Raw genomic sequence first — 24,822 nt, 5'->3', positions numbered from 1 at the left:
TCTGTCTGTCTGTCTGTCTGTCTGTCTGTCTGTCTGCAGAGTAAGGCAAAACTTTTCAATTGAAAGTGTGCTTTCCCTCTCAGTAGCAGCTGTATGAGTCAAATCTGATTATTCCAAAAACAGCAATACAGCAAAAGGGCCATAGCAGGTAAACAAGGCAAACAATGAGAAAGAGTAAGCTAACGGTTAAATACAGAGCAATGCACACATGCAAACATTTAAAAATAAAAACAACATTTATTTTAAAATAAAGACAAACAATAATTTATCTAAACGTATCAGCATTTAAAAAGCTTAGTGAACACATTAAGGTTTTGATATAATATATAAAGAAAATGTGTTTTGTACATTAGCATTACTAATGATCCCCCACTAAATCATATTGTATTTACATTAAAAAGCAATTGTGGTCAGGGGTCTTCACCGTCAGGGCTTTGCAGTAAAAGAAATGAAACTCCCTGCAGTCAGAGGAAAATGAAAGCCAAAGCGCGCCTTGCTCAGCCCGCTGAGTCAGTCCTGAGGATGAACTTTGATTCATGAGGTTTGGAAACTCTGCGTGGAGTTGTTATTTGGTCCCGGTGTGAGGCTAATGCTCAAGCTACAGTTTCTATGGCGATGGCGTACACTCATCAACCTTGGAGAAGGAAGTTTGGAGATTGGCTTCAGTGCAGTGTACTCAGAGAGATGGTTTTTAGCATCATTTCTAAGGTTATTACAGTGAGCAGCACGCCACTCTGTCAGGTAAACCAGCTGGGCCGACGCACAAAGCTAAATCCAGTCAGACAGAGGTCCACCCTGGAGAGTTAGATAGATAGAATGGGAGGATGAAACCCTCTTTATTCGTCACGCACATGCACACAGCAGAGCACACACAGTGAAATTGGTCCTCTGCATTTAACCCATCCTAGTACTAGGAGCAGTGGGCAGCTATCGTGCAGCGCCCGGGGAGCAATGGGGAGAGGGGATTGGAGGTGTCCGGTGCCTTGCTCAAGGGCACCACAGCAGGGCCTAGGAGGTGAACTGGGACCTTTCCAAGTAGTATTCCCAGTCCAAGCCCCTACTGACTGAGCCACTGCTGGACTTGAGGGTTACAGGTAATGTGTTGTTGAAGGTGACAGCAAATGTATATATTTTGAGTGGGCTTCATTTTTCTCACGTCTGAACTAATGGACAACTCTAATGGAGCTGGAAGCTCTGTGTCTGTTTTTTTATTTTGTAATTACACCGTCCCTGACGTTGTGTCAAACACATCATGGCAGTGCTTCATTTAAGTTGTTTAAAAGGTTTTCTTTAAAAAGTTAATTATTTCTCCAGGATGCTTTAGTGACATTCTGTTGCATTCATTATAGTGAATAATAAAAACATCTTTAATCAAAACATTGGTAATTAGATATCTTCTGGAATCCCTGGCAGAAAGCTTTTAGATGACAGCCAACAAATGACATGTAAATCTTTTTCAGTTTTGCAGCTTAACGCTGGGGCTGAGTGTTTCTCATGAAGCATGCACTGTGATTGGAAGCAGCTCAGAGGTGGTTGTTAGTGTTGGCATACACTGCGTAATTAATCTCTTCGGGGGGTTTTGAATTAAGAGCAGGAATGGTATGAGGTCTCCTGTCTTCGCACCATACCTTTCACAATGCTGTTCCTACTCCTGCTGATACCTCTACTCTGACACTGCTGCGGTTCCTCTAAAGAGAGCAGCAGCACACACATTTTGCAACAATAGAAATGAACCCCAGTGATGAAGAAATGTCTAGGAACACTCATGGTTGAATGCATTTATTGTTACTCTTTGGATAAAAGCCAAATGAAATGTAATGAACAACTACATTCAGAACTGAAGTTACTGAGAATATCTAAATTATACAGTATGTGTTCTTCCTTTTACAAAAAACAAATGGATTTCTCTTGCATGTTCAACACTATTTTAAAAGAGGAATCAAGTAGCACTTAAATCCATTAATGACGGATAAAGCTTACAAATGTATTTATCATGAACACACACATTTTGTATGTAAATCTACAAATAATTATATTCAAGTACGTGCCTTTTTCATCAAATGCATATTAGGATGTTTGTCATTTCAATAAATTATTCAAACCTGCATGAACAAACTGCCTCATGTGTGGACCTCACCACACTGCATATGTTATAATAGATACTTTTGAACACATAGAAATATTATGTGTGGATTTCTTTGAACTCTTTCTGATTTTGTAGAATGTGAAAGGATTTGTGAATCCTTCTGGCTGCATTCATTTTATTTGAGGCTGGTCAGTCTCCACAGTCCAGCAAATCAAACAGTGAAAAACATTGTTGGTCCATCCTTTTAAACTGCACAATGACTCGAACTGATTTACTCCCCTCTCCTTGGGAAAACTTTCTTTCTATGGACTTTTTCAAAAAATGAAAAATGTTTTGTTGACAAATCCATCCACCCTGACCGCCTGCACTTTGTGGCTCTGTAATAACATCACATCCTGTCCTCCTTGGCCCCCGGACCTTGTCTCTGAATGTAAAGACATGTTATTATGGGGCTCCTAATGACTGATCCTTCCTCCCTCACTTGTCCATCAGCAGCTTCAGTCATACTGCAATTAACACTGCAAAACCCTGTCATCTGGACCATGTGTGTGCTGCAGAGGTGGGAGTATTGCTCAGATCTTGTACTTGAGTAAAGTAGAAGTACTCAGATCTTGTACTTGAGTAAAAGTAGAAGTACTCAGATCTTGTACTTTAGTAAAAGTAGAACTACTCAGATCTTGTACTTGAGTAAAAGTAGAAGTACTCAGATCTTGTACTTGAGTAAAGTAGAAGTACTCAGATCTTGTACTTGAGTAAAAGTAGAAGTACTCAGATCTTGTACTTGAGTAAAAGTAGAAGTACTCAGATCTTGTACTTGAGTAAAGTAGAAGTACTCAGATCTTGTACTTGAGTAAAGTAGAAGTACCAGAGTGTAGGAATACTCTGTCACAGTAAAAGTCCTGCATTCAAAATGTTCCTCCAGTGAAAGTAGAAAGTACTCTCATCTAAATGTACTTAAAGTAGCGACAGTAAAAGTAGTCATTGTTTGATTGGTCCATTTCAGAATAATATCTCTGATATGTTTTATAATGATTGATCATTAAAGTGTTCTCAGAGCTGGTAAAGGTGCAGCTAGTTTGTGAATTTACTCCAGGTGGAACTAAAGGGTTTTTTAAAAATCATTTTTATCCGTGATTGTAGTAGAAATACTCAAGTACAAGTCTCTCAGAATTGTACTTGAGTGCAGTACTCATACATCTGCTCAGTTAGTTTTAACCACTGGTGTGCTGCCCTCTCTGACAGAGGCTCCCCCCTCACATTACAGTGTGGTATTCCAGATATAGAACATTTTCCTTCCTGCATGGGTAGTGCTTACATCGTGATTTTAATATTCACATGTTTCAGCCCTTTTGTCCATGATATCAATCAATGTCTTCAGGAAGAAGTAGTCATGGAAGCTTGGGTCTTTGGATGTATCATCCTCCTCCCTGGTCTTTGTCTCACACACGCAGCGTGAGTCAATGTGGAGTTTAAGTCAAGCTTTCCTTCATTCTCTTTGTTCTGTATCTCACTTCTCCCCCTTCTTCAGCCTCTCACTATACTATAATATTAAATAGAGCCCGGATGCCCAAATGTGAAATAACACTGAGCGGGATCTTCATGTTCACTTACGCAAAAAGGAGCAAAGAATAAAGTGGATGGTCCATGTGATTTACATCCCAGCTGGGCCTCAGTTGTGCATGTAGCTGCCTCTAGTTCAGTGTGTGGAAAATAGTAAATAAGCAGATAAAAAGGCAATGATAGCCTTTTACAACTGCCATCTATTTCTATCAGAGGCTGCAGTGCAACGAATGCTGGGTCATAAAGCGTGATGCCCGAGCCCAGCCCCGATGAAGGGCCCAATTTGTCCTGTAAGTCGAGTGTGATGATTTAATTAATACATGACACAGGAGCAGCCGTGCAGTCTCTGCGGAAACACATGGATGGGGAGGGAAAACCGTGCAAACATGACAAAGTATTTATTACGTTGGTGCATAAACCCTATACATTCAATTGATTAGCAGCAGCATGTGCAACGGACCGAAAGAACCAATGATATCAATGTCTTTAAATAAACTGCCAGCAGCACTCTGGGCCATATACAGTGGTATGCAAAAGTTTGGGCACCCCTTAGGAAAACCACTGCATCAGTTTGTCACTTGCTGAGCTTTTGAAGCAGCAACTTCATTTTAACATATGTTATACCTTATGGTAACAGAAACATCTCAGTAGTGAAATAACTTGTATTGGTCAAACAGAAACATGTTTATGTGCATTCAAACAAAAATAGGCATGTGCATAAATTTGGGCACCCCTAAGAAATAATTCCATTAATATTTAGTATTGCCTCCTTTTGCTGCAATAACGGCCTGTAGACGCCTCCTGTAGCCACAGACAAGTCCCTTAAGCCTGGCAGGTGGTATTTTGGCCCATTCTTCCACACAAAACGTCTCCAGTTCAGTCAGGTTTCTTGGCCTCCGTGCATGGACAGCCTTCTTCAAATAAATCCATACATTTTCAATGATGTTAAGGTCTGGGGACTGGGATGGCCATTCCAGAACATTGTACCTGTGCTTCTGCATGAATTCCTTGGTGGATTTTGATCGGTGCTTAGGATCATTGTCCTGCTGAAAAATCCAACCCCGGCGTAGCTTCAACTTTGTGACTGACTCTAGAACATTCTTGTCAAGAATCTCCTGGTACTGTAAGGAATTCATGTGGCCCTCAACTTTAACAAGTTTTCCAGTACCTGTGCTAGCCACACAGCCCCATAACATGATAGATCCTCCACCAAATTTTACAGTGGGCAACAAGTTCTTTTCATTGAATGCAGTGTGTTTTTTTCGCCATGCATACCTGTTCATGTTATGACCAAATAACTCAATCTTGGTCTCATCTGACCACAGTATTTTGTTCCAAAATGCTTCTGGCTTGTCCAGATGTGCTTTTGCATACCTCATGCGACTCTTCTTGTGATTAACACTCAGGAAAGGCTTTTTGCACATCACCCTTCCAATGAGCTCTTCCTGGTGCAAAGTACGCTGGATTGTGGAACGGTGAACAACTACACCATCAGCAGCCAGATGTTGTTGTAGTTCTCTGGAGGTGGTCTGTGGCTTCTCTGTGACCATTTTCACCATCCTTCGCCTGTGCCTTTCCCCTATTTTTGTCGGCCTACCACATCTTTCCTTCACACGGACTGTTCCTGTGGCCTTCCATTTCACAACTACGTTTCTGACTGTGGAGACAGACAGTTTAAACCTGTCAGATAATTTTTTGTACCCTTCTCCTAATTTATAATGTTGGATTATCTTAGCTTTCAGGTCAGTGGAGAGTTGTTTTGAGGTCCCCATCTTGCCACTCCCTAAGAAAGAACCTAGGCCAGGCACAGCCAGCTATTACCTATGTTAAATAGCCTTTTTCATGATTGGTTCCACCTGTCTTTGTAATTGAAGGTCTAATGAGCTAATCAAAGCAATTTTGTGCAGCAACCTGTCAGCTATAAATCCGTACAGGTGTTGAAATGAATGCTATTTATAAGGGTGCCCAAACTTTTGCACATCCCATTTTTTGCATTTTATTTTATTATAATAAAACTATGTAATGCTACCCTAAGAATTTTGGTCTGGAAAACACTAAAACGTCTACATCTTTGTAGGAAAACAAATGTTGTTGCTGTGATCTTCTATTATAAAGGAAAAGCAAATTGTCATGAAATCTCAGAGGGGTGCCCAAACTTTTGCATACCACTGTATCTATACCAGGGGTTCTGTTTCTTATTTCTTGATCAGGTTCTTTTACTTTCAGCCTATATGAGCATACAGTGGGAGCACACAGTATGTCATATGCAGAGGTGGAAGAACTTTTCAGATGCTCTACCTCTGAAAAGTATCAATACATTGATGTCAAAACACTTCATTACAAGTAAAACTCCTGCAAATTCAAAATGTACTTCAAGCATGAAAAGTGAAAGTCTTCATTGTGCATAAAAAAGGCCTTTTAATGTGTATATAATTATGCAACCTACAGAAGTTCTCTGATGACTCCTCCATCGTCAGCTGCATCACAGATGACAACAAGGAGGAGTACAGGGCCCTGGTGGAGAACTTTGTAGGCTGGTGTGACAACAACCACCTCCAGCTCAACATCAGTAAGACTAAGGAGCTGGTGGTGTACTTCAGGCAGAGCATGAAGAGGTCTCTAACCCCCATCGCCATCAGGGGGGAGGAGGTGGAGGTGGTGAACAGCTACAAGTTCCTGGGAGTGCACTTGAACAATAAACTGGACTGGAGTGACAACACTGATGCTCTCTTCAGGAAGGGACAGAGCAAGCTGTTCTTCCTGAGGGGGCTCAGCTCCTTCAACGTGTGCATGAGGCTGCTGCAGACGTTCTACCAGTCTGTGGGGGCCAGTGTGATCTTCTTTGCCGTGGTGTGCTGGGGGAGGAAACACCAACAAAAGGGATGCTGACAGGCTGAACAAGCTGGTGAGGAAGGCTAGCTCTGTAGTTAGAGTTAAACTGGACAATCTGAAAGAGGTGGCTGAGGGGAGGACGAGGAGGAAACTGGACAGTATCCTGGATAACCCCCCCCCCCACTCCCTCCATGCAGAGCTAGTGAAGATGAGGAGTACGTTCAGCCTCAGACTCATCCCACCTCGGCACAGCACTAAGCGCCTGGGAAACTCCTTTGTGCCTGTTGCCATCAGGCTGCACAACAAGGGGTTAACCATGTGACCCACTGACAATAACCCGGACTGCACATCAAGCCTGCACTTCTGCACTTCTGCACAATAACTGCAGTTTCTTTCTGCATACAGTACATGTGTATATTTTTAACAATATGGACTTCTAATGTTTATATGCCCACATCACCCTGTTGCTGCATAACGCTTGAATTTCCCCACAGGGATTAATAAAGGTACATCTTACCTTATCTTATCTTATTTATATATTTCTAGATAACATTGTTGCATCCAGTAGCATTTTACTGTTGCAGACAAGCATGCTTCTGATTGAGTTTTTTACTCTTTTGTGACTAAAGAAGTTAGTCGAAAGTTTAATTTTTAGAGATATTCTGTTAAAAGTGAGGCTGTTTAATAAAAATAATGGAGTAAAATGGCATAATTTCCCTTTGAAATGTATGGATTAGAAGTATAAAGTAGCACTGAATGGAAACCAAGTACAAGAACCTCAAAATTGTACTTGAGTAAATGTTCTTAGTTACTTCCACCTCAGCTCACATGCAAGTATCAAATTGACTCTTAGGTATATGGCTAATATCGACAAAAAAAAAAAAAAACCTCCAACAGGGATTTGAATTCAGCAGGCATTATATTATCAGTGTTTTATCTTTCAAAACAAGAAAATCTGTTGGGCGTGCTTCCACACACACACGCAGCGCGAGCATCCCTTCAGGTCATCAAAGACAAACATGTGAGCAGGGCAGGAGAGCGACTGGCTGCTGATGAAAAAAGAACAAATGCACGACTGAAGCTGGAGCCCACACACACTTATCTCTGCACAGGAGCAAACACACTATCACAAACCGGCGAGATCCATCCGCGAGAGCCAAGTTATTGAGGGCACGGGTTCAAATCAATCTGTGTGGTTGCGAGTTGCAACTGCACAATATCATCAGGTACAGAGGAAGTGTGTGCATACTGCAGTATCACAAATCAGACGGGAGGTGGTGGGAAGGAGAACGAAAGCAGAAGATAGAATAACTCTGGTGGTGGGGGGCAGCCGGAGGTTATCAGTAAAGGAAGCTTTTCTGGCTGCTTTTCAAAATAAAGTAGGCTCTTTCTGCCATGTCATCCATTTCGCCATCTGCCTACTCATCTCCCTTTTTTCTGTCATAACTGCTAATACATATCCTTTCCAACTGCTTACCCATTTATTTGGCAATATAAAGTCCTTTGGAGAAATATTGCATGGTTCTTATTGTTTGTGTTGATCTCTTGTTAAATACTATAATGTCCAAAAAACTACAGTATTTGTATAGTGAAATGTCTTTTGTATTCCTGGAAATGTAAACATACATGTATTAAATTGAATTTGATTTGGGAATGTTAACCATACCAATCATATTATACCACACTTTATGAGTAGCTCATAGGAAAAACTACTTTTGTATTTCAAGTTTGGTTATCCCTTTCCCCTGATCCTACAATGCAGGAAGGAAGGTTCTCTGAGGTTCTCTGAGGCTCTCCTTGGACTGATGAGGAGCAAGACACACCCAGTTTTCTGATATCCAATCAAATCTTTCTCAGTGGATATTCTGCACACAAATCCTTAATGACTCTGTGATGTGACAAATAGTGGAATGCGAATATATTTTACTTGCTCACTTGGGTCTGCTCACTGGGCATGTTCATAACAATGGGATTTGATCAACTGAAAGCAAATTAAGTCAGTTTGACATCAATTTGTTAACCTTGATAAAGAAATGTAGACCCCTATTGTTGAAAATACTACCTAAGAGTTCCTATTCAAGGAATGAAGTCTTTCCGTTCCTGTAGAAAACCATTTCAGATGTCTATGACACCAGCAGTCAAGGTCGTATTATTCCCTTGAATGTAGACGTGGTTTCAGATTCTTTCGATTATTTTGTAGTACTTCATATTCAGTTCATCAGTACTGAAGAAGCCCATTAAATGAAAGGCAGAACTTTTTCAAAATGTATTCACGAGTCTAAAGCAAGTCCTGTCGTCATTCACCAGGAACATCTGAGCATTCAGAAGACTAGTTTTCAGAGAAAAGAGCAAAAGTCGTTTTTTGGCTGCCATTCTTTACAGCAGTGCTGATAACACGGTGTTCCAATCACACAGGGAAAGCAGCACAACATGTCAAGTTAAAGTTAGTTTTCCTTCAGTTTAAAACAACTGGTGTTGAAAACGGCAACCGTAATCCAGGATAAAATACGTTAAGTTATATGGGAGTCTTTTGGTAGGAGACAGCGTAGGACATACTGTATACACGGCCTGAGAGCAAAGGAATGGAGAGACAGACCCAGACAGGGCAAGAGAGACCGGAGTGAGAGAGGAAGTATTAACTGGCTTAATGGTCCAAGTAAAAGCACACTTAGGTAATCGATGGCCTCTAATGAACTTTTATTCCTGCCAACTGAGAGAGATATAGCTGACACTGATCCCAGTCCACCCACCGCTCCACTCTACAGCCCGGGAGGACTTTATGGGTCTGCAGGGCTACGATCCTAATCTACAGTTTTTACAGCACACACTCAGCTATCATCAAACTCTGAGCAGGAAGAGGAATAGGAGAAGGTAGGAGAAGTAGAAGAACAAGAACAAGGAGAGAAGAAGAAGAAGAAGAAGAAGAAGAAGAACAAGAAGAACAAGAAGAAGAAGAAGAAGAAGAAGAAGAACAAGAAGAACAAGAAGAACAAGAAAGAACAAGAACAAGAACAAGAAGAAGAAGAAGAACAACAACAACAACAAGAGGAAGAAACAAACACAGGCAGGTCTGTGGGAGACGGTTCCTACCTGGAAGAAGACGGACATGGCTGCGATGATCCTCTGCTCCCTCAGAGCTGCACTCAGGCTGTCAAAGTCGTCCGAGTTGTACATGTACACCTGCATCTGTGAGAGGAGAGCAGGAGCATGTGAATATACTGTAACCACGTATCAATGAATACTGTCAAAAAGAAATACTGCATATATTACTAAATACTAAACGTTGAAGTGTTAAATACAATGAAGTACTGAAGCCTATGACATCATTATGACAGAACACTAAACATAATTGTCCACATTTAAGTAATCTATATAAATCCTGTTACCCAATAATAACTGGCATTGTTTGTTTGAATCTTTTTAATTATTAGTCAGTGTATGTTTCAACACTTGCTGCTATCCTTTGCAACGCAACAATAGCTGAATTATAATATGTTACTGCTGGCACCATCATGTGAAGAGGTAGGGCCCTGTTTAATTAAAGTCTGGCTGAAGCAAACATAAATACGTGTTCTGAGTGTACAACACTACAGAAAATGGTGTTATTAACCATCTGCCAAATCTGAATGTTTAAAAATTGACAAGTATGTCAAATTAGTTTTCAGTCATTTTCTGCTGCGCTACCTGCAGACCACACACTCCCTCGGGCTGAGCTAGCTGCTCCATGTTAGCCCTATGCTAACTTGTATAGAGATACAATTGTACTAGATTTAACTTTGATAAATGTTATCCAGGGCCGCCCCTCCGCATACGCAGAACACGCGCAGTGCATAGGGCCTCATATTGCGCTGGGGGCCTCATCTTATGAGCTAATGGGCGCAATTATGTGCGATTGATTGAACAGGAGGAGGAGTGATAAATAGTACAGTTGGCTGATGTTACATTTTGATTGTAAAAAGCTTAGGTTCTAATGTGTCCACAAAATTAGCAAGAATGTTGAACACTCCTTCATCCAATGCTCAGATTTCTGATCTGCAAATATGCAACGTATGCATTTTTCAGTTGATAATGTCCATTTGCACATTTAAAAATAACAATTCACAAGACTTGTAATACAAACGATTTGTGTATTAATGTAAGTAATCAACTGGGGAAGTTTCATGGTCATGGTGACCTGGGGTGTCTCCCCTTAACTCTTAACAGTCATCATGTACACCCCACCACAGAAGAACACCGATAGAAATGTGTGTAGTTTACACATTGCAGACAGAGGGAACTACATTTGGTTACGTTTTATGATTTTTTTGCAGGTTTTCTTGGGATTTTACAGACAATACAAATACAAGAAACACGTTGTGGTTGTTGTGAAGTTCAAAGTAAATTTGCCTTCCTTTTACATTATAACATCAGCACCTGAGCAGGCAGCAGCACGACCTATGGCAGGCTCTCATTTAACACTGATGAACAAAAGAGGACACATAGCAGGATGGCTGTTGGATTTTCTCAAAGCAATGCGGACTAAACAAAGTAACATGGAATAGACAGCTCTGGGTTTCATATACCAGAGGATTTATGTTTGTGTGACTGTGCTTTGCAGGAATGAAGAAAACCTCAAATTGTTGATCTATTTGCCACCTGTGATGCAGTAGAACAAGGTGATGGGTGACCTATGGCCTCCGGTCAGTGAACAACATAATACATCAACACAACCCAGGAATCTATAAAAATAGGTCTGTTATTTCTGAGAAAATGTTTTTTTTTCTTTTCCTTACCTATTGTAATATAACTCAAATGTGTCTCTCAGTCAGTTCTTTGAACATTATTGGTTTTTGTTCTTGTACGGGTTCATTTTGGTTCAATATAGTCATAGAATGTATATAACTAAGTTGTGAAGTCATAGAATACATCTGTTTTTCACACACATGTTCCTAAAACATTTTTGTCCCATGTGAAACCAAAATCGTTACATCAGTATGATAGGAAACACACTTTTCTAGTTTACTGGTATGACGGCTCCATACAAGGTACCACACTTCTTATATCATGCTGATTGAAACACACTCAAACACTTTTGTAGTTTAGGTTTTAATGTCTGCCCAACGACATTTTGACAGGCTGGGCGGTCTGCTCTTGTATCCTAAATAAGAATCAAAATCAGCACGGTGAGTTGAGTGAGAACAAAGTACAGTGTTCATTGCAGACGTGGGAAGTAGTGGAGCATAAATACTTTGTTACTGTAGTTAAGTACATTTTTCTGGTATCAGTACTTTACTCCACTACTTATTTTTTCGGACAACTTTTTACTACTTACTTGTTACATTTTGAACACAAATACATGTACTTTCTACTTCTTACATTTTCAGAACCGGCTGGTTATTTTAGTTTGAATCTGCGTTTGGTGGCCTGATCAGTATTATTCAGAGTCATTGTGTGCCTATTGATTTGAACACGATCTGTGTATCCATCATTTCCTGGTGTTCTGTAAAGAAGAGGGACCAATAAGAACTCGAGTCTATTCCCATCATCCTCTGAACCGGAAGCAACTGCAGCGCCTTATTATCCCAAAGTATCCAGCCAGTACCAGAATCTGAGCTGGCAGAATAATGGCGGACGTAAGGGTAGAAGCGGAAGCGGCAGAGAAGGGGGAGGAACTTAGTGAAACTACAGAGAGCAGCGGAGATATTATCGGCGCACAGAACCAATCATGGCGAATGCGATGAGAATTGTGTCGACCCAAAATCCAGGAGCTTTTGGCTTTTGTACCTGTCCCCACGCTGGTTTTCTTTGCTTGTGTTCTGAATGGTGGTTGTTCACCGTTGAAACTTTCATTAGCTAACAATGACATTATTACAATTTGAAATGGAAGATCTTTGAGGTTCTATTAATATCAAGTGAGGTCCATTCACCAGGTACTCTACGAAACAGTTGGTAGTTATCGGTACTTTTGACTTGAGTACATTTCAAAGCTGATAAGTGTAGTCAGTACTTCGACTTTTACCAGAGTATTTTTAAACACGAATATCTGTACTTTTACTTGACCAAGTCAAAGTCAAAGTCCACTTTATTGTCAAAGTTTCCACATGTGTTATACATACAGAAAATTGAAATACCGTTTCTGTCAGTCCCACAGTGCAAATATAAACAAGAAGATATAACATAAAAAGATAAGAGCGTAGAAAGAAAAGGGGGGGGGGGGTAAAAAGGGTATATACATATGTTCGACACAATCAACACAGTTTGACGGTAGTGCAGGTAGTTCTTTAGTGCAAAAAAAAGGATGAAGATTGAGTAAAGGACGTGTGTACTTTTGCCATCTCTGGTTCATGGTAATGAAGGTCAATCATGGCAACAGTGTGGCTCATCGTTTTAATAGTTTTTGGATAACATTGACGCTTTATGGCAAAGAGAAGAAGACATCCGGCTCTGAAGAACACACACTACTAATCTGTACAAACATGTATTTTTAGTTTAGGTGTAGGGATGTTGTTAAACGATTAGACCTAATTTCCACATCTATTAACTATATCTAAATCTGTTAGCTGGACAAAATAATTGGACTGCCATATTTAGACGTTTATGGTAAACGTGATGAATTAAAAAGTCCTTTGTCAGTCTGCTATTTGTGAACAGATAACCAGGCTGCAGCCTGAAGTCAATAACACTGTGAAATGGATGATGTGTTGCTCGGTGAAAAAATAAGAACAAACACTCACGCACATTCAGGCACTGTTCGTTGTCATGGTAATATAGAGGAATGACGCATTTAGGCACACAGCAAAGGTTGAAATGAAACACATTATGGTGTGTGTGTGTGTGTGTGTGTGTGTGTGTGTGTGTGTGTGTGTGTGTGTGTGTGTGTGTGTGTGTGTGTGTGTGTGTGTGTGTCTCAACTGTGTTCATATGCACATGTGTTTACATCATTTGTTGTTTCGAGGCACAACTCCCTGTTTGCCAAAAGCTGTTCTGGGCTCTTTCCCTCGCCAAGCTCCACACTGCCAGCCCCACTTGTCTAGCATTTTCTGCAGCTTGCTAATCCTTACATAAAGAGCCCTGTGCATCCCTCTTTCCTCTACTTCAGAAGTAAACTGTTGTCAAGCAGCTTGATTTTATAGCAGAGACAGTTTAACTGAAACAACACATTCTCTCAAATGGGTATTAATTATAGTCAACATAGGGGATTGTGCTGGGGAACAATTAGAATCAGTGCAAACTGAGCAGAATCGGCCCATATCATGGTGGCAATTGCATGTTCACATTGCAAAACGGGACAGTGACATAAAGTGGATTAAACAATGCAATAGGCAGATTATCATAGTTAAAGGTCCCCTATTGTGCAAAATGCACTTTTTGCTGTCTTTTATACATGAATATGTGTCCCCGGTGTGTAAGGAGACTCACAAAGTGTCCGAAAATAAAACCCTCTCTCTTTTCCTCCTTACCCATAACTCTAAAAACGGGGTACAAACGAGTTGATCCAGATTTGCTGATGATATGATGTCATACTTTACATTGAACTCCTGGCGACGTCCCGCCCACTTGACACGTCCCAACCTATCGTCCCCCATATACAGTCGCGAGCTGAATCCCCTCCGCAGCACCTCTGTGTGTGTGTGTGTGTGTGTGTGTGTGTGTGTGTGTGTGTGTGTGTGTGTGTGTGTGTGTGTGTGTGTGTGTGTGTACACAGCAGGATGTCTGCAGGAGGGACTTAGAGTTGTTGTATATATAATGTCTCTGTTCTCGTGGTAAACACTGAGAAGTGTTTCAGAAATAATGCTGGATGTGGTTTGGAACATCATATGGCGTTTAATCACGGCAGCGTTCAGCTGAGTTTCTCCTTTAGCAACTTCTCTCTTCAGACAGAGAGCTGTGCTCCAAAGGGGCGCGGCCAGCTTCAGCTCATTTGCATGAAAGGGAAAGTCAAAGAGTCAGCACTTTCTAAACGGGGCTGAAACAGAGGGATAGCGGACATGCTAAAATGCATTATCTGGTATTTTGAGCAAAACACGAGACATGTTTTTTTATATATTTGAGACCTATAACATATGCCATAAAAGAGCATAATAGGAGACCTTTAATAAAAGTTCATACATCTACCAATTTGGAGCTAGGATAGACATGTTCGGACTATATTTTGATCAGAAATGCTCTTGAGAAGTACATTTTCATAATAACTGTTCTGATTTTTCCTGACATACGAGAGAAAGAAGAGTGATATATACATTTCATTTCACATTCACTGATATCCTCTTCAAGTAATGCTCCTGAGATCTTTTCCTATGCAACCCCGGCCCCACCCCAACAACAGGAAAACGAAACATCCACTCTTGATAGCATAGGCGCCGATTTATGTTTCTGCCGGTGGGTGCTCTAAAAAGTTTAAAGCCCGACCCTCGACAATCTCCGTGTGTGCGGTTAAATCTCCGTGGGTGCTCGGCAATCTCCGTGGGTGCTCGGGCCCCGAAGCACCCACGGTATCGGCGCCTATGCTTGATAGCAATAAACAAGTGCATGATCAAATTGTTGGGATTAAGATGTTTTAAGTTCTTTAGAAATAAGAGAGGATAAGTATGTTTCCACAGTGATCGGTGTACAGTATTTCAAATATGCCCATTATTTTGTTGCAGAAACTAAATCGCCCCAATCAAAACAGGAAATTACAAGAAATCATGTGTTGAAAAATACCTAATGTGAATGTAGAATTTAAGACTCTTTCAGTCCATTCAGTAATTGTTGATAATGAACAGAAGCGAGGTTTCAATGGAAAGCAGCACTGTGAGATGCCATGTTGTAGACTAACAGCTACATAAATGTCGTACATCCGTAATTAAATGGGATATAAACAGCAGACTGGGGGTTCAGGACCGAGCTGGGGCCGTTTATTGTGGAGCGGTTCCAGCACAGAGCGCAGAACAGTCAGCAGGATAACACCCGCTTCGAAAATGTATTCATGTGTAACTCATGTTTGTTGCTTGCCATTTTTTTCTCAAATTCTTTCTACTTTATACCTTCAATACAAGCCAAATATCACATACATCTTTGGCAATTGTCTAATTAAACAGCAAACTAACACACTGAGTTATGCATTCATAAGTTTCTCTGTTGGATCTGGGCATGCAGTGATGGCTGGTTTATCAGCTCTTAGCTGAAACAGCCGCCTTTTATTGCTGGAAATGAGATATAGCAGGGAGCACAAACCAAAACAGTACAGTTGCCCGCATTAAAATCAACCTTTAAGCTTCAATCCAAATAGGAATACTTCCATCTATAATCATTTATCTTAATGACTTCTCAACCTTCGATCTAAACAAATGTATTTATCCTATTTTCTCAAACACCAATGTTCAGTTAGGTTTTGTAGTTTACAATGGACGCTCGGCCGAGGTCTGCTCCTATTTAACTGGTCCACAGTCCACTTATGAGTGGATAGCTGTCTACAGCGTCGTAGGAGAAGGGCTGTTCTCCAACTTTTTTAATGGTTTTCTACTCTAAGGTTCTTCCGGTCTCGTTGTCACTCATTGGTTAGCAGCGGGGGCCGGATGCTATTGACCCCCTGCCGTCACATGGGCATATCTCCGTCTCTTCTATTGACTGACGCAAACGGAGGAGGATCCATGACGTATTTGGCTACGTCATCTTCTTCCGTAATAATTCTCTCATATTACCTTCGTTCACGTAATTAATCGTCACATTCATTGGGATTGTTACATAATTAAACACACATTAATACATGATAAAGTAGCGTCAAAGAGTGGTAGTATGTATATCCACGCGTCATTCTTGTATACTCCCATACTCTATCTTCCATTAGCTACAAGCTACTTGAGGCTAAAAACAATAACATCTGGTACTACCGGAAGTTCGAGCTTTGGCCCGTCCGGAAACAGTGAATTATGTCATTTAAAGTTCCACTTCGATATATTGATTTATTCCACAGTTTCCCCTCAGATGGAATGGTGAAGCCATAACAACTGTCACTTTAGGGAGCTTACAGTGTTCCTTCCACGGTTGGATCAAACGGATACCATACAGTCAAAGCACGGGAAATCTTTTGTTAATAATGAAAAACGGGGAAAAAATCAAGACTATTAGGATTTGGCGATTCCCGGTGTGTTATCAATGACAAACTGGTGATCCATGCTGGCAGCAAACACACACAAACTAAATCATCAAGTGTACGTTCGAGGGAGACGTGGGTGTTGTTGTTCACTCACATATTTGTTTCCCTTCTAAATGAAGCTTTAACCCCCCGCTCTCTCTGGATTGAGACAGTGTGTTTGAGATATTACTTATGAAGTGTTCATTGTGTTGCGCCTGGCCCGGAGCCTTCGACCTGCCATCACAAACCTATGTGTGTCACTGCTCATTTAGCAGTTGGCCAACTGCACCACCTTCTCCATATTTATAAGAGGAGAGGCTTCCAGCATGCAAACACAACTACAGGAGCGTCTGCCAAGACCAGAGAACAGACAGTGCAGGCGGAGGACCCAGACCGCCAGCAACAACATCATCTGTCCGTTATGAATGCCTGACGACTAGCTGGGGTACAAACTGTTCGTGGACGGGTCCGGAGGAGGAGGAAGTAAACAGATTATATACCAAAGTAAAAGAAGCAGTGTTACAGTGTAAAATTACTCAGTTACAATAAAAGTCCTGCATTGAAAAATGTACTTAAGTAAAAGAAAGTAAAAGCATTAAAATGTAAGTATAAGCACCAAAAGTAAAAGTAATTGTTATGCAGAATGACCCTATTAAGCACCATATATTTTAAATGATTTTAGCATGTTTAGTGATCATTTAATGTGTTCATCATTTCAACGTTGCACTTGGTAAAGGTGGTGTTTATTTGCTTAATTTATATACTACTGGATAGCATGACCTATAATAATATATGTATAATAATGCATTAATGGATGCATACTATGTTGTATTAAAAATCTAAATAAAGTAGCTAATAACTAAATCAGTTAAACACATTTAGTGGAGTAAAAAGTATAAAATAGCATACCGTGGACAAATGTAAGTAAAGTAAAAGTACCTATAATATTTACTTAAGTACAGTACTTGAGTAAGTGTACTTAATTACATTACACCACAGGATGGGAAACATCACTGCTGCTAAAGGCTGTCTGGAGGTGGCCAGTTAAATAAAGTACATGATAAGGCTTATTTAAAGCTATTCTATTATGCTATATTTTAACAATATATTGTAGGTCTCATATCTATACAAAACATGTCTGTGAAGTGTTTTGCTCAAAACACCAACCAGATTCCCCATTGTAGCATGCCTCATCTCCCTCTATTTCAGCCCTGTTCCTGAAGTGCTGATTCTGTGACTGTAGCTTTAAATGAACTAGCTGCTGGCCACGCCCCTTTTGAGCTGCTGCTGGCCACGCCCCTTTGGAGCGCCATGATCTCTCCTCTGAAGAGAGTTTTCTACCGGGAGAAACTCAGCTGAACGCTGCCGTGATTAAATATTATGCTCCAAACCACATCCAGCATTATTTCTGAAACAGTATGGAGCTCAAACGTTTCTCTCTCAGTTTACCACAAGGACAGGACCTTTATATTACACACAGTCTCTCCAGTACAGCGTTAGCTCTGAGTGTTAGCGATGCTTGCTAATGTAAACACAGACCATATTACTTCCAAAATACGTAGCTCATTGTCTCTGATACAGCACATAGCTTGTTCTTTCTCCAGTGTTACCACTATAGCAGAGACAGTATATGCATTATATATATAACAACTCTCTAAGTCCCTCCTGCAGACATCCTGCTGAACACACAGACACACAGCTGGGGGGGGATTCAGCTCGCCGACTGTATATTGGGGACGATAGGTTGGGATGTGTGATGTGGGCGGGGCATTGCCAGGAGTTCATTATAAAGCCAGCCCACATTTCCGTTATTGCGTCATAACCGAAGCAAATCTGGATCAGCTCGTTTGTACCCCCGTTTTTAGAGTTGTGGGTAAGGGGGAAAAGAGAGAGGGTTGTATTTTCTGACACTTTGTGAGTCTCCTTACACACCAGGGACACATATTTATGTATACAAGACAGCAAGAAGTGCATTTTGCATAATAGGGGACCTTTAAGACCAAATAATAATTGTACTCTGACATTATTTATTAATCACCTTTACTTAAGGAGGCTCTACGGAGGAGATCATTTGCTGAGAAAGGCCAATACCTAGAACGTAAAATGCAATATCTGTCTAAACAAAACTGTTTTCTACTTTTTTCAAGAGCTGTTTTCATGGTTAGGGCCATTATGTTCAAAGTGAAATCTTAATGCTACGTTCAAAGGACCAGTTACTCCCATTTCCTTGACGACAACATAGCCAGCTCTTTGAATAAATGGTTTTCCCAGTTGAGTTTGGAAAAATGTGGCTGTCCTTTGGGATGAACTGGAAGGCTGAATGAAAGCCAGGCCTTATCAGCCCGCACCAGTGTTGGACCTCTCTAACGCTCTTGTTTTAATTCTTGTGAATGGAAGCAAATCCCTGCAGCTACTTCCTGATATCTGGGGAAACATGAAACTATGAAGAATAAAAGCTGTCATATCAGCAGAATAATGAACACTCAAGTTTAATGTGGCACATAAAGATTGGGTATGGCTTCATATATGGCTGCCAGATAAAGTTGGAGTTTTAATTTCAATAAGATGGTGGATGAAGAGACAAATACTGTGAATTGGATAGAAGTGTTCATACTGAAACCTGATGATCAGTCATATCACTGTTTCACCATTGCTTCCTTTTTTCCCCCCCGCTGAAATAGACTAATTACTCTAATTATTCAATAGGCCCAAGACATAATTATAACGGATATAACAAACATAAAGTCTGCTGGGCCAACACAAATTCAGGGTGCATGGATTATTTATATGTAAATAACAAATATGTTGTGGTATTCAAGTAGATTCTACAGCTAGCAACTCCACAGCTGGAGCATTTTCTACTACAATAGCCCTATCTAATGCATAAGCAATTATTAGGCAGTTTCCCCAAAACAATATAAACTCCATGTCCCTCAAAGTGATTAATTTCTAGTCGTAACTCTTTCTTCAGGACTCTGTTCCGCGCTGATCACAAAACCAGCCACAGCGCACGCTAAAGAGGAAGGACTTGTTTCATAGGCTTTCCTAGGTAAATGCTTCATCAAAAATGAAACAGTCTTCAATCACTTTGATGCGCTGCTCATTAATCCAGCCCCAGGAAGACGTTTATGGGAGTCAGGTCTTCAGTAAACTCTGTCATGTTGCAGCGGTGGGAGTCACTACTTTGCGCTCATGTTTGTCTTTGGAATGTCTTTGAACTAAGTCTCCTTGTGGATCAATATCTCCCACTGGCTCCGTAATAGCTCTGTAATATTTGAGAGTTCTGTATTCCTGCTCTCACCTCTTTGTGATTCCTATGATCCACCTGGATATAAAAAAAAAAACGCTTATAAATGGCAGGAGGAAGGAAAGGCTATAATTTGTAGCAATGGAGTGAAAGAGGAAGGTGAATGAATGTTGCACTGTGAGGAGTCGGGAAGGGGAGGAGGACAAAGCCTATCTCCCTCTCGGTGATCCGCCTTAGGGGGGCTGTAACAGCCCCTCACTTTCCTGGAGTTCAAAAGCCTGAGTGGGAGAGAGAGAGGTAGAGACACTTTCAAGCCTAGAAGCAATACATCTGAACAAGTGATTTATTTTCTGCTCAGAAACACTTTGGAGAGGGGAACCCCCTGTCGCTCCCGAAGCACGCAGGGTGGCTTTTCTACTTTATCATCTTCATATCTGACGCCTGTCCTAGACCGGCTGCAACCTGAAATCAGAGCTGCAGGAGCAGTGATGGGCGGTCCGAAGCCTTGGTTAACAATACCTCCTGCTCCCTCCACCCTGAGAGAACTGGAACACTCCGGGGGTCACGTCCAGAACAACACCCCAAATACACACTGAAAAAAACATCTAATAAAATTCAGAAAGCTAGTGAGGAACCGAGCCCTGCTGTGTCACCAGGACCTGTTCTAGTCACTGAGTACATTTAGAGAGGTGGAACCTATAAGAGCTCTTGTTTGATGCCAATGTTGAGGGCATTGTTTTCTTCTTATAGAATCAAAGATGTCCTGTAATTTTTTTTAGAATTGCTAATAATGCAGAGACTACAGCGCAGAGTTAGAATTCTAAGGAAACAAGTATGAGAGTGCAAATCCATGATTATGGTTTTATAGGTGTGGCATTCAATAAATCAGAAAACCAAAAGAGTTGTGCGTTCAATCAAACAGGAAGTACATTAGCATGAGCTATACTTCCAATGTTGTTTTTTATCTACAATATGCTTTTATTGTTGTATTTCTGCTGTTGTTTGTAGGGGTGCAAGCTTGTTAAAAAGAGCACCAAAAATCGCAACAACAATTGATAAGATCAACCATGTCAGAATGTGTGCGTATGTGTTTGTGTGTGTGTGTGTGTGTGTGTGTGTGTGTGTGTGCTATGTGTTTGTGTGTGTGTGTGTGTGTGTGTGTGTGTGTGTGTGTGTGTGTGTGTGTGTGTGTGTGTGTGTGTGTGTGTGTGTGTGTGTGTGTGTGTGTGTGTGTGTGTGTGTGCGCGCACAGAGGTGGAAAGTAACTAAGTACATTTACTCAAGTTCTGTACTTGCTTCTTTGCCATGGAAGTCGTGATAATGAAATACCCAAAATTTACTTTTACTCCACTACATGTATTTAATCCCTTTAGTTACTTTACAGATCTGGATTAATGATGGTAAATATAATCAGCCCTTAAATCAGACTTTAGTTCACCTGCAGTAAATCCAGCAGCTACCCTGCAGTATACAAAGCCATTCAAACTAGCTGCACTTTACCAGCTCTGAGAACACTTTAATGATCAATAATTATAAAACATATCAGAGATATTATTCTGAAATGGACCAATCAAACAATGACTACTTTTACTGTCGCTACTTTAAGTACATTTAGATGAGAGTACTTTCTACTTTCACTGGAGGAACATTTAGAATGCAGGACTTTTACTGTGACAGAGTATTCCTACACTCTGGTACTTCTACTTTACTCAAGTACAAGATCTGAGTACTTCTACTTTTACTCAAGTACAAGATCTGACTACTTCTACTTTCACTCAAGTACAAGATCTGAGTACTTCTACTTTTACTCAAGTACAAGCTCTGAGTACTTCTACTTTTACTCAAGTACAAGCTCTGAGTACTTCTACTTTTACTCAAGTACAAGATCTGAGTACTTCTACTTTTACTCAAGTACAAGATCTGAGTACTTCTACTTTTACTCAAGAACAAGATCTGAGTACTTTTTCCACCTCTGTGCATGTGCGTTTGTGTGTGTGTGTGTGTGTGTGTGTGTGTGTGTGTGTGTGTGTGTGTGTGTGTGTGTGTGTGTGTGTGTGTGTGTGTGTGTGTGTGTGTGTGTGTGTGTGTGTGTGTGTGTGTGTGTGTGTGTGTGTGTGTGATCATCATCAAACACAGATGTGATGTAGTGTAATGTACTCAATGAAGCATTAATTTGTGGGAAGGTAAGCACAGGAGACAGTCTCTCACCATGAGCAGGCTGCAGTGATGAATAAGGCCGCCTGAGCTGCTGACACCTTAATGCATCATTATTATAGATGTTCTAAGTGGTTTCTGAGGGAGGGGAGGACGAGCTGATTTAAAGCTAACAACCCACCTGGAAACTAAACGTACAAGCATTGATTCTACAATGTAACCAGAGTCTATTATATATCACTGTGAACAACTGTCTTAAAGCAGTAAGTAAAAGAACAAAGAATGAATCACTCATGTCTTTAAAAACTGGCTGAATGTCCACACAGGGGCATTAGATCAGAGATATGAGGGTCATGTTGGAAGGCAATGGTTAACATATTTTGAAGTAAAGCGTTTTATGTCATCATAAAACAGATCCAGACTTTTTTCTGTGTTTTATTTCTCTTAAAGGAATCATAATAGGGGCTATTGTGTTCGTTTTCAGGTTAAAATGTATGTTTTCTGTCTCTCCTGGGACATGTCTCCATGCTTTAATGTTCAAAAAGCTCTTTATGTTTCTCATACTGCCTGTGCTGCAGCACCTCTTTTCACTCTCTGTCTGAAACCAGAGCCCAGTCTGCTCTGATTGGTCAGCTGGCCGGCTCTGTTGTGTTGCTACAATGTGTTGCAACGCTAGCCAATAGGGACATGAGTGTTCTTTAGTGATGTCACTGTGTCTCGGAAGTAAACAAAGGAGTCCAATGGAGGCGTTTCAGGCGGGGGGTTGTGTAGGAGAGAAACTGCCATCCGAAGGGAACACAGGGATTTTACCCTTTGCAGACCATTTACATGCACAAAAACCTGTAGAAATTGCACTACTGAAAAGGGGAAACCCCAGAAAGCCTTTAAGGGCCCCTTTGACATGAAACCCCTCATTAACTCTCCCACTGAACGTAAATTGCACACACACTAGTTCATCTACATAATGAATAGAAGGATATTGTGTAAATAAGTTTATTTCATCTTTCTGATGACTGATATAGCCTTAGTGGCTTCTAGTGGCAGGCAAGTGTGTTCACACACTACACGTTCATGTTAGGTCTCTGTGCTGCCATTTTATTGAGAGCAACATGGGGGGTAGGCTACTGTGTCAATCCACCTCCATCTGCTTATTTTTTGCCCTTGAGACAGAATAATATGCGAGCACATTTATTTGGGGATACATTTTGTATAATCTGTTACTTATATTTTTGCATTTCATGTAACATTTTATCTTTATTCAGCACGTGAGAATATATCAATATATTGAAACGGAACAGACCGGATTTTGTACTTCTGGTAGTACCGATGTTATTGTTTTTAGCCTCAGTTAGCATGTAGATTATATTCTATATATGAGTGGAGGGAGAATGACGCATGGAGTTACATACTAAACTCACCGCCTCTACCTCTCACTCATCGATGCTGCTCTGATACTATTATGTGTTTAATAACAAATACACCTCAGAAGGATTGCATAATAGAATATCATAAGGAGAAGCTTCATGACTGCATCATCACAGGGCGACGGTGACTTCTTAAGAGGGATAAGCAGAACATGCCCTGGACCAGCCTCCGTCAACGTCAGCCAATAGAAGAGATGGGGATATGCACATGTGATGACAAGGGGCCAACAAGCGGCCCCCGCCGCCAACCAATGAGAGAAGACAAGACCGGAAGGAACACAGAGTAGAAGTGCCTGATGTGAACAGAGATCGAGGCCTTCTCTCCACGCCGCTGGTAGACAGCTAACTGCTTAAACGTGGTCTGTGGATCAGTTGGTGTTGGGGAGGACCACAGCTGTGGTTCCCTTGTAGACTTTTTATTAATAAATGCTGTTACATTTAGATGAGAAGCTTCTTGGATTTTTCCCGCTTATTCCTACTATAGTATTTAGAACCCTACAAGCATATGTATGTAATTGCTACATGATTAATTCTTATCTTTTTCTTGGTCATTGAGTACATTTAATTCATTTATAGGGAGAAATACATTTGTTGTTTATACATGCCTTTGTTCGTATTTTCTCAGTTTCACACGCTCCTAATTAAATACCAAACGTCAGCTCCTGTCTCTGTCATTTTTGGGAGAGTGTTTAGCTCACTGCACGGCTACGTATCTGCACGCGTAGTGAGGGCAGAAGATTGTTCAACGCTGTATCTGGAACAAAGGCACTCTCCGCCCCCAACAACAATTACAGAAAAATACATCCATTATGCCTAAGTTATTATCAATAATAATTTGTATGTCAATGTTATGAATGAAGCTTTAGAGCTTGGAATTATTTGGTACTGCCACACACCCAAGAGACTATCCCATCAGGGGGAGGGCCACAGAGGTATAAAGACAAAGGCAGTGGGAGCAAGATAGATGGTGAGTCTGTTAAGGGGGTCGCCAATTGTTACCTTTATATCAGGTTTGACTTTTTTGGTTTTCCTCAACATTGTAAGGATCACACAAACTGTCAGGATTATGTCTGAGGGTGTGTGTGGAGAGATGAGAAGTGATAGCCTGATGGTGTAATTGGAGGATGGTGAAGGCAGGGAGGGAAACTGTTTGGTTTTTTGGTTTAGAAAGAGACTTCATACAGGGAATTCTTTCATTTCAGTCAGATGTCCAAATGTTTTATCTGTGGGTAAACAAGTCCGAGTGTTGACAGGGCTCTCGTGTTGTGTACAGATCTTTGTGAAAGTCACATTCTGAAAATGTAGCTTTAAAGCTCATAAAGCTAGCATGACAAGCAAACCCAAAGGGGAGCACAGTGCTGCCTTGTTAACTCCGATCACATCACACTGTCTCTTATTTTGCCAAGTTCAACGTTTTCAATAC

At 40.9% G+C, this 24,822-nt stretch overlaps 1 protein-coding gene across 1 annotated transcript in view; it reads right to left on the bottom strand.

The window, feature by feature from the left end:
- The window catches only part of LOC134883277 (receptor-type tyrosine-protein phosphatase gamma-like), a 407,948-nt gene that overhangs the window by 105,214 nt on the left and 277,912 nt on the right, over window positions 1-24,822 (bottom strand). The window contains exon 5 of the mRNA XM_063911578.1: window positions 9,569-9,664. Coding sequence (XP_063767648.1) covers window positions 9,569-9,664 — 96 coding nt within the window. The remainder of the gene's footprint in view (window positions 1-9,568; window positions 9,665-24,822) is intronic.

This window comes from Eleginops maclovinus, chromosome 20 (genome assembly GCF_036324505.1).
Source record: "Eleginops maclovinus isolate JMC-PN-2008 ecotype Puerto Natales chromosome 20, JC_Emac_rtc_rv5, whole genome shotgun sequence".
Taxonomy (NCBI): Eukaryota; Metazoa; Chordata; class Actinopteri; order Perciformes; family Eleginopidae; genus Eleginops; species Eleginops maclovinus.
Note: the sequence above shows the minus strand (reverse complement) of the source record. Positions and strands in the feature narration are given on the sequence as shown.